The following is a 13,158-nucleotide window of genomic DNA, read 5'->3' as shown; positions in this document are numbered from 1 at the left end:
TGCTGGTTGTGAAATGCAGCCACCAGGTATTTGATTTATTCAGTTCTCAGATCCGGTGTGATACCCACTGGGCTGTGCACGGTGCAGCATGAGCGGTTCCCACTGGTTTTTCAGCACACCGTGTTCCATATAAGTCTAGAGTCAAACAAGGACAGGGCGTCTGAGAAATAATTTAATAAATGCATTTATAAAAGGAGAGAACAGAGACCATGCGTTGTAGCAGAGAAGCTTTTATGGTGTAAAGAAATGTGAAATCTGATACATGTCTTACATAAATTCCGCTGCAATTTAAATCGTGGCACCTAAAACGCTGCACTCACTCAGCTCCACTCCAATAGACTAGAGAGGCGTTTGGGGTCTGTCGGAAAGTTAGGAATGAATTATTAAGCGCACATGAAACGTAACTTTAATTTTCATCTTGATTGTTCTGTTGGTTTTAAATAAACATAAGCTATTTTGTCTATGTGTTGTCAAAAAAGTAAAAAAAACGCATATAGTTTTCGAGATCTGGTCTTTTAAAGTGTTTATTTGTTGAACACATTATAGAGGCCATCAGATGTTAAAAGTAGAGGGATAAAAATAATCATAAACGAGAATCAGAAATCAGCAAGTATTATAAGCTGTTATAATTGTCAATAATGTTTGATCATTGATTAATAAAACAATTATATACATTTATTTTACACGGAGTTTTGTTTTGTTACTTTTTGTTAAAGAATAATAATCAAGCACTTCAGTAGAAAATCATTAGAATCCAGGCCTCTATATTCCGAGCTTGCGGGGGACACCTGAAGGTAGCACAGTAGTGAGACCAGCTGATTTTTTACGCTGCCATTTTGTCCGGCAGAGAAACAGTCAGCCAGCCAGTCGGTAACGAGAAACCAGGGGCGAGACTTTTCAGACAGCACGGGACGGGACTGTCGGTGAAAAACGAGCTAATAATGCGGAGTCGGCAGCCGAAGAACAACACAAACTGCGCTTGAGGACCGTGCGGGGAACCAGCCGAGCTAAGGGAGCTGTCGTTGTTAACTTACCGGGTCCACCGGCTCGGGGCTTCAGTCAGACTACAGGCGCTCGACCGCTCTCTGACTGGCTGGGAGGTTAGCTCACTCCGCTAGCTACTCGGCTAACACCCGCCGCTGCTCGCGTGTTTTCTCACCGGGGGAAACGACACCTGTCCCGGCTGTCAGCTTCGCACTATCCTCTTATGAACTTCAAACAATGTGCTGCTCGTTTTTGAGTCACTTTTTACGCCAGAGGGGGGGTTTAACTCAGACTTTGCCGAGCGACCAGTGATAGCCACACACAGTCCAAGCTAACAAGTTGACGTGGAGGAGGAACTCGAGGTTTTTTTTTAGGGGGTTTGTCGAGATTGTTGTTGGTGTTCTCCAAGCTGTGATTCATACTGATTACTTTTTTTTTTGTCTACGCCGAGGTGGACTTTTCTCTTTTGTAATCACAGAAAACACAAAACAAACCATCCAGGTTGCAAACCAGCCAGTTAGCTATGTTTATTTGTGGCCAGAAAGTAATTTCAAGTGTTTACAGTTTCCACAGTGGGACTCTTTGCTGGTTCGAGTACTGCGACGGAAACATTAGCTAACACAGACTAGCTCACACCAGTGTCGTCCTGTTTTGTTTACTAGATAGATAGATAGTCGGAATAAACAGTTGCCAAACAATTTAACTACAAAGGAAAAACTGCAACTCAGCTCTTGATTGTGATTTTTCGATTTAAAGCCAATCATATATTCTTGTACGCGCAGCCAGTGATTTAACATTACGGCAGAGTGCACAGGTTTTATACGCACCTGGGGAAAAAATAAATAAACTTAACACACGAGTGGGTGTCTGATCACAACCCTTTACCTCCACTTGACAGTGAAGTCACGTTGAGTTGTGTCCCGCAGGGAGTTGATCCATTGATCGGATCGTTATTGTGCTATTTTAGCTGATTGGGGGAAAAAAAGCAGAGAGAGAGAAACAGGAGCGATGTCGGGCCAGTCTATCACGGATCGGATCGCAGCAGCGCAGCACAGCATGACCGGGTCGGCTATCAACAAGGCTGTGTGCAAAGCCACCACGCATGAAGTCAGTGGACCCAAGAAGAAACACCTTGACTGTGAGTATATCCTCTACGGCGGTGTGGGTTGTTGTCAAACAGCTGCAGGGCTGCAAAAGCAGACATACAGGTTTTGTGGGCTGAAGTGCTGAAGCTGTGATACACACATTCCTTCACTCTGCAGTCTGGTTGGACGGCGTTAGTGAGTCCAGCAGGAAGACAGTCACACGATTATACAAGCTGGGAGTGGAGAGTAAAGGTTTTATCTCATATGCACCATGTTAACTGTTTTAATCATGAAAGAGGAGGTGTAGGGATGCTTGAGAGCATGCCTATTAATATGTTAATAAGTATTCATGCACACCTGCAACTACAGCATCTGCCAGTTGTTTTTTTTTTAAATTAATTGGTTAATTTTTGGCACTTAAAGATGTCACAATGGAGAGAAAATGGCCATTAGGATGTCAGGCTGCAGTTGGTGATTCTTTTCATTATTAATGAATCTGCACACAGTTCTCTTGCTAACATGTTTATACAATGCTGGAAAACAGTGACAATGCCCATGATAGTTTCTCAGAGCTCAGTGTGGCATGTCCAAATAGCTTGTTTTATATGGCCAGGAGTCCAAAGGTTAAAGATACTCAATTTAGTGTCATGAATGACAGTCAAAAGAATCAGATCCTTGTATTTCAGGACCTTGGAAGTGTGAATATTTAGTGTTTTTTGCTTGAGAAATAAGGGAAACGGTTAATTAGATACCAAAAACCTTGTAGATTAATTCTCTGTAAATCAGCTAATTACTTCAGCTGGACTCCAACTTGTTGGTAATCGTTTAAAACCCGTGGATTAGAATTTAAACAGGTAATCCTCACATTTTAGATGCTCAATCTATTAAGCATCTAGTTTTTCCTTGATAAACTTGGTAAATGTTTAATCTGTTATCAGAACTGTTGCTGATTAACTTTAATTGTCCATCCCTTTTATTGACTGATCGTTCCACCACTATTTCAATGTGTAACAAACAGAACCTAGAGTGGGCAAACTTTTTGCAATCATGGGGCTGCAATCCTCAGCTGTTTACTTTGTCTGTGAATTTGTGACAATTTATGACACATCCAAAACATCTTGAATTACAGGGTCTGGCTCAGTAATGAACTCTTATAAGAGGGTTCCTGTTGTAGACACTTAAAGACAAGTCACTGACAAAAACAAAACAAGTGACTAACTGTCAGAAAGTAAGTCTTTCAACAGACCTGCAGGCCAGGAAGGATGAACTACTCATCTTGTTTCCCAAGAGAAATGAAACTACAGATCAGTACTCTGAAATCTCACAGATCATGTTAGGAAATAGTTACAGAAAGAGATTTTCTCATAATGCAGCCGTGGTGGCCTTTATTCAGTTGGAAAGCCTCTTACAAAACATTTTGAGGTGTGTCAGCGTAGACCAGGATGTAGTAGTTCTTTTTTTTTTTTTTTTTTTTTTTTTAAGCAAAATGATTTCTGTTTCACATTTTGATCTAGTTATGAAGAGTGGATTAGTACTTTCCACTGTCAGTAAAGCCCACTGAAATTAAACTGAGTCATGCTGAAGGTGGTAGTGATGCAAGTGGGACAACACAAAAGAAGGAATGAATATTTTCATTAATAATAAGAATGAGTCAGACCCAAGGACATGTGCTTATCGCTGGTGCTGGTGTTAGACATTAGTGGGACTAAATGTGCTGAAGATCGGTTTCTGGAAACCGCCTTTGTCGGCATGGGACGCGCATGTTTGATCGATGTTTCAGCTCAGCTGCTTCACATCCGTCAACTCCTCCTTGCTCACAAGACTCAGCTGCTGACGTTCAACAAAAGTCATGTATTGTCTCTGCTCCTTTTGTGAACTTGGCCAGACCTTTGCAGCCAATACGCCATGTCAAGCTTAATCATTGTGGGTTATTGATTTCTTTGTGGGAGCAACAACCTCAGTGTTGTGGGGGGGGACAGTCAGTGAGTGGTGCATTGTATGAAGGCCTGATTGTCAGGTTATTAGTCTGTTTGGTGATTTTTACTGTGAATGTAACACTCTGTGTTGTCAGGTTGTCAAGTTCCTTGTGTTGTCAGTATTAAAAGGAAGGGCAGCCAGCAGGCAGGAATAAAGGCAGGTTATAGGTTAGGTCATCATTCAGGCAGGCAGGTAGTCAATTTGTGAGTCGGTTAGCAAGTCAGGGAGGCTCACGGGCATTGTGTTTGATCATTACTCCGTTAGCCAGCCAGCCAGCTGATCCAACCATCCAGTACTTTACTACTTTAGTAAACACAGGTAAGGTAGTTTGTTAGTCATTCAGTCAGCCCTGTTTCTACTTCAGAAAATTCATTTTGTTCCAGTTATAAGAAGCTGGAACCAGAGTGCTTGGCATTCTTTCTTATTTTTTTGCGTTCTAGGTTTTTATTTTTTGCTTTTTGTTTTTCTATTTTTCAGTGGCCCCCTGCCCGCCTACACACACTCGCAAAACACACAAGTCTCATTTTCTTTTGCTCTCTCCTTGGCACAAATTTACCACAAGCAGCTGTGACTGTCTGACAGCAAGCTGTGAATGATCTCACTTGCATATTTGCATCTAGACCCAATAACCAAATAAACCTGGCAATAGCCTTTCAGCACAGCCAGTAGTGAGCGTGCGGTAGTTCTAGGGCTGTTGACTGGAGCAGCCGTGACATTCATGCACCACTGGTGAAAATAAGTGCCGTTTTAAAGCTATTTAGTGTCATGATTGGGACTGTCCACCTCAATTAACCCCGGCTTGTGAGTCAGCGGCAAAAATGACGAGTCCTTCCCATCATTCGTGAAAAGCTCTTCTATTTATGGAGATTATCATCATAAAAGTCAATGAGGGAGGGTCAGAAATTGTTGGAATATGTCTCTCTGCTTGCACACCTGCTCGCAGTTTACAGGTTGTCAAGGTGAGAGATATTGTGTGTTTAATCCAGCTTTTATAAGCAGCTAAGTGATTGTCATGGCACACACAAACACTGCAAGGCCACTTATTTCCACTTTGGCATCATTGAAAGGCTGATTGCTTATCCATCATACAGCTGTAAGAAAGAAGATGTGAAATTTAAACTCAAGTCTAGTTTCCTTTTCACTAGCACTTTGTTGTCATGGCAGCAAACCAGCCGGCTCGTGTTAAATGGACGTTAGTCGACAGGGGAAGTTGTGTGGTGAAATCAGCTGCAGGCACAGCCACAGTGCTGCTTTCAAAACCTTTGTTTATGTGGTTGAGCTGCGTGTTGAGTGTTTCTTAGAAGTACGACATGAGACTCTAATGAAGGTTCCCAGTAATTCAGGATAATGGAATATCTAATAATCATAAATAAACTCTGCTCAGCTCAATGACTAGCGGGATGTGTCTCCAGCACTTAAATTCTGTGAGCAATTCACACCTTGACATCACATGAGAGTCACTTGGCAGTCATGTGAGAATCATTGGAGTCACATAAATCGAGGTGTGAATGAACTGGTGTAAGTGTTGCAGCAGTTCCACCCAGTTTTTGTTCAGACTTGATGTACTGTCAGTGGCCTCCTCCACGCCTCCTCCAGTCCATGTGTTCTCTGTCCAAAATTTGTCCTCTTTTGTCTTCATATGACAAAAATGAGAACTCAATCTTGGCAGGAGGAAAACAAATAAGATAAATTAATTAGATTAAATTTGTTAAATTAATTGGTTTGTATTAAAAACATTTGATTTTAGATATCAATAATATCTATCAATCTTTTGCTCTGCCCAAATTTTCTTTGATACAAGGATTCTGGTCACAATATTCAGAGGTGTTGAGAAGATGTTATATTGGTAAATAGTGAAAAAAGTGCTAGGCAGATGATACATGTGTACATTACGAGGAAGGAAAAATTTGAACTTCTCTGAAGCTCTTGTTGACACAAATGCTTCCATTTCGATTCATGTGTACAAATGAGCACACTGAATGAATGAATGATTTCAAGGAGACAGCCCAAAATCTGCATTGTTATCCCCCATTTGAATGATTAGTATCCTGCTGCTCACTATAATGGCAGGCTTTTTGGCCCATCTTTGAGTGTGGCAGTTTGGGAAATCTTTTGCTTTCAGACGTGATTGGCTCTAGTTTATTTTCAGCATACACTGGCCCATCAGCTTTGTAGTAAGTGAAGTATATGACATGTGCTAGAGTAGTCCAACACTTGACTGCCCTTGTGCTCTGGGTTAGTCTAGCAGACTGATAGAGCCAAAATGTATACAGTAAGTTATTGTTTGTTTGTGTTTCAGCCTCCAGTGAGTTGGTGACTTTACAGCTCTATTTCAGACAGGAGCTTACTTTGACAGATAAATTCATTGCACCTGTCTACCCATCTTCTCGTGTGTGTGTGTGTGTGTGTGTGTGTGTGTGTGTGGGTCTGTGTTAGATGGTGCCATGATTTAGTAATTGGAAGATGTTTTTCAAAGTTACTTGATATTTTTTGCTTTAAAGATCAGTATAGTTGCTGCTGAATTTCTATTCTGCACCAGATAGTGTTTCTTTTGCTTTGCTGTCATTCTGTATTCGTTACTGTTCTTATTTCTTGTTATACACCAAATACCACTAGAGAAAACAATTCAGGGAATTGAATTAGATTTGATTTAAGGATACAAATAGTCTCTTATTTCCTACTGTTTGTGTTGCATTGATTCCAACCCTGATCAACCTGCTGCAGGGTGTAGCTGGTTAGTAACATGGTGGGGGGGCTTCTGTCTTTAGTGATTGTAGATGAGTGTAATGCTATCTAAACAGGGTCGGTTAGTCCCTCCCTGTGTGCAGATCCAAGATAGGCCCAGTTTAGACTACCAGACAGGAACAAGGCTTATTGCTGGCTGTCTTAATATATCTGTTTCAAGTGAAACTCCAGGGAATGAAGGTGGACTGTTGTGAGTGAGACTTTGTGTATGTGTTTGGGAGGGAAAAGCAGAAATTGTAATGCTGTCTGACTCCCATGAGAGTGCTTCAGTCTTTTGAGTATGCATGGAATCGGTTACAGCCATGCTGCACGCTATGTAGTCATTGAATATGTAATCGCTTCTTTACACTCAACCAGAGTCCTAAATGTTACTGCATGGTTCAAGTTGAAGTACATTCAGCAGGACTTTGCATGTCTACATCATGGTATAAAGACAAATCAGAGCAGTAGCAGTATTAATCTACTTACTAGTAAGAGTGTGATCAACCGGGATCAATCAAGATCTATAAAATATTTGCTACGGTGCTCGGTTGTCTCTAAATTGGCTGGTAATATTTAATTTCATTAATCATGTTATTGCTAGTCAGTAATTAATTTTCTTTTGCATAATTCTGCACTTTTCCTCTTCATTTATTATTGTTAACATAATTATGTTAACCTCATCTTCAGTTGGTTACGTGCCAAATGTCCTTTTATGCCTGCAGCCATGCCACCTGTCACTTAAATGCACAGCCAAACTAAAGTGAATCTGCACTAAAAGAGGTCACTGGTTCATATTCCTGAAAGTTCCTCAGCACTGATGAGCAAATTCCTGCATCTAATTTAATGTGGTCAGTCGAAAGTGCTGCTGTAATGTGTCATCGGGAAATTAGAGCTGCACTAATCTGTCTATTATATTAGAAATGGATGAAATGACTGTCTGACTAGTTGGGATTAAATGTCTTCCTCAAGGGAAATCTTGCTGTCCTTTTCCTAGCACTAATCCAACTACACAAGGGAGAACACTACCTGCTCATTGTACATCACATTTAGTGTATTAGGTACATTTGTAAATCGGCCCCGTCTATGTGTGTGCGTTTGTTTGGGAACATTTGGTGCTTCTCGATTTATTTTTAGCCGCGTTCTCTCAGGGGCCTTTGGCTGGGTTCAACTGCTTGTTTTTCTTCCCATACTTTACCTGTATGCATGTACGTCTTTCTTTCTCCCCGCCTGCTTTTCTCTCTGTCGGTGTCACTTTCTTTTTCTGACAGAAACTGGTAGACATTCCCCCAAGATGTTCTAGCAGAAGCACGCTCTTTGAGACATACACGCACAGACTTCAATCCTATTCACTTGACAAGATTTCCCGACTCCCCCCCATGAAAACAGTGCAGTTGGAGAAGAGACTGTCTCTTTCTGTGTGACTGAGAGAGACAGGCACAAAAGAGAGGAGGAACCACTCTTGTTTAAGACCTCAAGGGGAGAATTAAAGCTATAGAACCAGAGCTAGGCTATTAATAGACCAACTTTTGGTGACTCTCTCTGCTTTCTCTGCCTCTCCTTCATTTTTCTTTTCCATTGATTTGTTTCTTCTTTCCCCTTATTTTGGCTTATCATCCTTATCATCTTCCATCTTTCCTTCCTGTCAGCCCCCTAACTCCAGCCCTGATCTCGCTTTTTCTTTATTCAGATTCTAATGCCAGTTCACAAATTTATGTATTTTTTGGTAGCTGTCAAGCTCTACATGTACGGTATGAGAAAGACTTACATACGTAACTTCTTTTGGCTTGTGCACATTTTAATTATCAAACATTTTCAGATTATTTTTCAGACGTTATCCACCCTGAAATACCAGAACTTTACAATAAACGTTAAATATCATAACCTAGCAGGACGGAAACAATCCAAGTCTTTTGAGTGCTTTTATTCCATTATTTCATTCTGCATAGATTAATAGGAAATTTAGCTGCTCTTTTTGATAAAGTCTGTTTAAGTCAGTACTTAAACAGAGCCTTGATCAAGTCATAAACGATTTGATCAAGGCTCATAAATGCAGCCTGTTGCTCCAGGTAAGGCATGATTTGTGTACTGTTTCACTGAGACAGTCATTTAAATAATTAATGCCCTGGAAGGCATGTTATGACATGTACGCAAAAGGCCACACTAAAGTGAAAACATGTTGTCCTTTAACATAGAAGGAAAGAAATTTGTTTGCACTGGAATAAAATAATGATATGTTTTGGCCTATACCCATTAACTCATCAGCACTGAGACAGTCAGTGAAATCTTATTGAAGAGAAGTCGTCTGATTGCTCTCGAACATAAATATACATCAATGATTTAACCACTATTGTGCGATGAACTGTATTGGCTGTAAAGTGAGCGATCATAGGAAGAAGTGGATGTGACAGAAACTCTGTGGAGGTGTACTTCATTGTGCTGTACAAGGCTTGTTTCTCCTGTCAGTGCTACAAAACAAGACTGGCATTCTCATAGTCATTCATTCTTTTGAGTCTTTAACAAACTGTCAGGGGTTTAGAGAAAAAAGATTTGGGCTTAGTGTGAATGTAAAGCCAAAGAAAGAAAGGAAAATATTTATTTCAAATTTTGCAGGCTTACAGTTCTTACAGTTGTTCACACCTCTCTCTCTCTGCTATCAGGAGGATTTGAGAGGGGAAGATAGGGGGAGGGAGGGGTGTACAGGGAATCCTCTTTTGAGGCAAACCCTTTTGCAGTCCCTAGCACAGAAACAGACAGAAGAGAGAAGGAGATTACTAGTACATGCCAGACAAGGTGCTGATACTGTGGAGCGTTAATCTTTAACAGATTGGGGCCTGACTCCTCCCAGTACCTTCTGTGTCTGGCTTTTTGCCTGCGCAGAGCATGTCAGTGTGTACATCCCCCTGTTGCTGAGAACCTGTGCAGATTTTGAATGAAGGTCAGTCGGCTCTGCAGCAGTACGCTTGTTCAGTTAGCAGCATTATTAAACCATGGTAATCTCAATTCCCCATGGAGTGATTGGAACTGCCGGGTGGCTGAGAAGTTGAAAACATTGTGCAACTAGATGAGCAAGGCCTTCCTGTTGGCAAGTATCCACTCTACGGAAGTGTCCTTGAGCAAGATACTGAATCCCTAGCAGCAGCAGAGGTGATCTGCCATGTGGTTAACCTCTAACCTTCTTGTTAAGAGGGAAAGAGAGAAACTTCCCGTGAGATCAGTAAAGAATTTTATTGCTTTGTAGTTCTGGATCACTTCTTTAATCTTCATGCAGGATTAGGAAAGCTTAGAAAAGGGTTGTAGGGCTACTGTAGCGTAAACTGTAACAGTGGCATAAACCTTATGAAACATAGGGGCTTTCTTTTTATTTCTGCTAAAAAAAAAAAAAAAGATTTGAATCTTTGGGGCTTTAAGCCAAACAAGCACAGTTGACGTCTACAGATTTGCAAAATGTATAACAGCCCTCAGAAACTGCAGCTGAAGCACTGCGCCTCGCTTCATTAAAAGTAGGATTTACTGTGCAAATTTGGCGGTCAAGTAATCAATAAAAACATTGTTGAATTGTTTTAAAATATAAATCTCCTTTTGTCATATAGTTAAGGTCCATTGTTGCTGTGGACATTCATACATTGCTGAATGTATGAATGTCCACACCTGAAGCTGTGGACATTCATATAAGCTGAAGTGTGATGTTATTTAGGAGTGATATTCATTAATTTGTGCTATTACTTTTATAGGATTACTACTTTGTATCAGGTGGGATCATTTTTATATTTTTTCCATATCACCCTGCATTTATACAGATTTTGTGTTCATTTGACCCTTTTGATGCTTCTGTAAAATGTGTACGTCTGATGTTCACTAAAATAGTATTCTGCTGTTCTTTTGATGGTGAGACTGCTATTTTTGAGCAGTAGAGTTGAGCAAAGTGGGAAACTACATAAGGAGAATAACAGATGTTGCAGCTTGGACGCCCTAATCACAAGCTGTTAGCACAATATCGTCTTGGGGAAGGTCGCAATTGTAGTAATGATATCTGCAGTCAGAGTATTCTGACACAGAGCCTACTGCTAGTACACTGTCGTCTCATCATAACCACCTCGGTTAAACGAAAAGTCAGCAGGTTCTCTACATAGGCATTTCTGTTTAGGAATTCCAGCTATGTGAGCATGACCTTTCTTTGTTGGTCTCTGAAGGGACTTTACTGTGTCAGACACAGACAAGTCAAGCCACAGGGTTTTTAAAGATGTGAAGAGAGGACTGAAAAGCTGATTTGCTACTGAGGGTTAATTCACATCTATCACAGCAGCGTGATTGTTGGGTTGTCACATTTTCCATATGTTGGTGTCAGCAACTAGATAGAAAGAGAAAACCACTAGATAATCAATGACTGATAAATTTCCTTAATAGCACAAGGATGTGGTTTTTGTTCCACAGGGAACTGTGGGTTAATACTTGTGGATTGTTGGGATTCTTTAGACATTTTCTGGTACCAATGTGTCATATCATGGTAGTTGATCCCATTTGGCTGATGGATTAAGTAAAGGCAGAGATCTGAGAGAGAGAAGACAGAAGTTTAAGATAACCTGAAATGGAAAAGGCAGGGGGAACAGACAAGTGAGTATGTTCTAACAATCAAACAAAAACAGACATGGAGATAGACAGGAGACAAGTCTGTCTGGAGATCAGAAGCAACGAAGGAGGAGATGAAAGTGGATAGAGAAACAGGAGTTTGTGTGCATTTCTGTGTTTATTGCCCATGAGTGGGTGGATATTGGGGGATTTAAAGGTGGCTGACGAGACAAGAAGAGAGCGCAGATAGGAGGTAGCCAGCTGGGCCAGATGTGATCTGTGCCTCCTCCTTGCTGCCTTCTTCCTGTGCTCGATCTGATCACCTGCTTTCTTTTTCTCGCAAACACACGCAAACATAGTCTCTCAAGTTCAGGTTTATAGATCCTTACTGGCACAACTGCCACAGTGACCTAGCACAGGCAACAATCATGGTAAAGAAAATTGATACATTTCTCTCTTGGCTTATTGAATCATCCTGGTATGCACGTATAACATCACGTTTTCTCGTCAGACCCTGAGTCTGGCTCGTCTAGCGCTCACACTGCTCCCTTGGTACCAGCAAGTGTCTGGTCTATTGTGGTTCTGTGAAAGGCCACAGAGTTCAGCAGATGACAGTAACAATAGAACTCAGATCAGACAGGAACAGAGAAGGTCACTGTTGGGAATGAGAGTACATTTACTCAAACATCATGTGAGAGTGAAAGCCTGAACACAGCCTTAGACTGTCTACCATGTTGCTCCTAGGTTAACCTTATACACAATAGGCCAATAGGCTGTACATTCAGCAAGCTTAGTTTTGAAACTAGTGGAGTTTTCAGACTTCTAGCCTTGTCTTTTCCTCCACAGAGCCCTTTACTCCTCTGTTTTATCTCTAATGTGTCTGCGCCAATTAGCTGGGTCAGATAATTGCTCACAGGACAAAGAGGTGTTTGTCGGACTATTGTAATTGAGGATTGTTAGTCTGAATCTTATGTCAAATTTGTGGTCAGGATAATTGCTCACAGTGTGCTAGATACAAAAACTCCCCATAACTCTTTCTGCTGTGGACCACATCAGGAAAGAAAGGAGCGGTATAGCCAGAAGAGGAGGCTGGTGGAGCTGTGTGTGGCTTCCTGCAAATTGTCTGGATGAGGAGACACTCATGTCCTATTATCTCTTCTCATCTTTCTCTTACTTCTTCCTTCTACTCTTGGTCACTCATCTCCTTTTCTGTATTTTTATCTGCTTCTCCTTCTGTCTTCCTCTCTTTTTCCCTGCCATACATTTGTCTCACTTGCCTCGCCTTCCCCTTCCTCTCTCTGGCCTGGGATCAGTGGCATCTAATGCTTTCCACTCTGCCTGATTAAGTCAGCCCATGTACCCGCTTTACATTATCACTCACACACATACACACTCATCCACGAGTGTCCCTACTGACCTAATCAGTCCTTCTCTTAGTTCCCTCTCTCTCTCAAACCACTCCAGACCGAATGAAAAAACATGAGCCCTGTTAAAAAGAAGTGAAGATGGACAGACTGAAAAGACATATGTAAAGAAAGAAAAGCACTAATAAGAGACTGAATTGTGGATTGACTGAAAGCAGAAGAGTAGCAAGGTAGCTAATTCATTAACGGTGACTTAATGTGTGTTTCCACTTCAGAGGTATTAATTGATCATAATCAAAATTAGTAATATCATGCAGGGATGCAGTCAGAGGGGAAGAAGAGTAGCCAGAGCAATGCTGGAATTGAAAAGACCCATTCAACATGCTGGTGCATTAATTTTGCTGGAACATTTCCCAATAAGCGTGAAATCCTATGATTAATCCTCCTGCCACTCT

The 13,158-nt window shown here is 41.2% G+C and overlaps 1 protein-coding gene across 2 annotated transcripts in view; it reads left to right on the top strand.

The window, feature by feature from the left end:
* Positions 1-850: 850 nt before the first annotated feature.
* LOC113125252 (phosphatidylinositol-binding clathrin assembly protein) overlaps positions 851-13,158 on the top strand; it is a 55,712-nt gene continuing 43,404 nt past the window's right edge. The window contains exons 1-2 of one of the 2 annotated variants that reach the window (XM_026298597.1): positions 851-1,100; positions 1,952-2,122. In XM_026298597.1, coding sequence (XP_026154382.1) covers positions 1,993-2,122 — 130 coding nt within the window. In that variant the 5' untranslated portion in view covers positions 851-1,100; positions 1,952-1,992. Of the gene's footprint in view, positions 2,123-13,158 lie in introns of both variants that reach the window. The other variant, XM_026298598.1, reaches the window with a different exon arrangement.

Source organism: Mastacembelus armatus, chromosome 18 (genome assembly GCF_900324485.2).
Source record: "Mastacembelus armatus chromosome 18, fMasArm1.2, whole genome shotgun sequence".
In the NCBI taxonomy this organism is placed as follows: Eukaryota; Metazoa; Chordata; class Actinopteri; order Synbranchiformes; family Mastacembelidae; genus Mastacembelus; species Mastacembelus armatus.
This window is presented reverse-complemented; position numbering and strand designations above follow the sequence as displayed.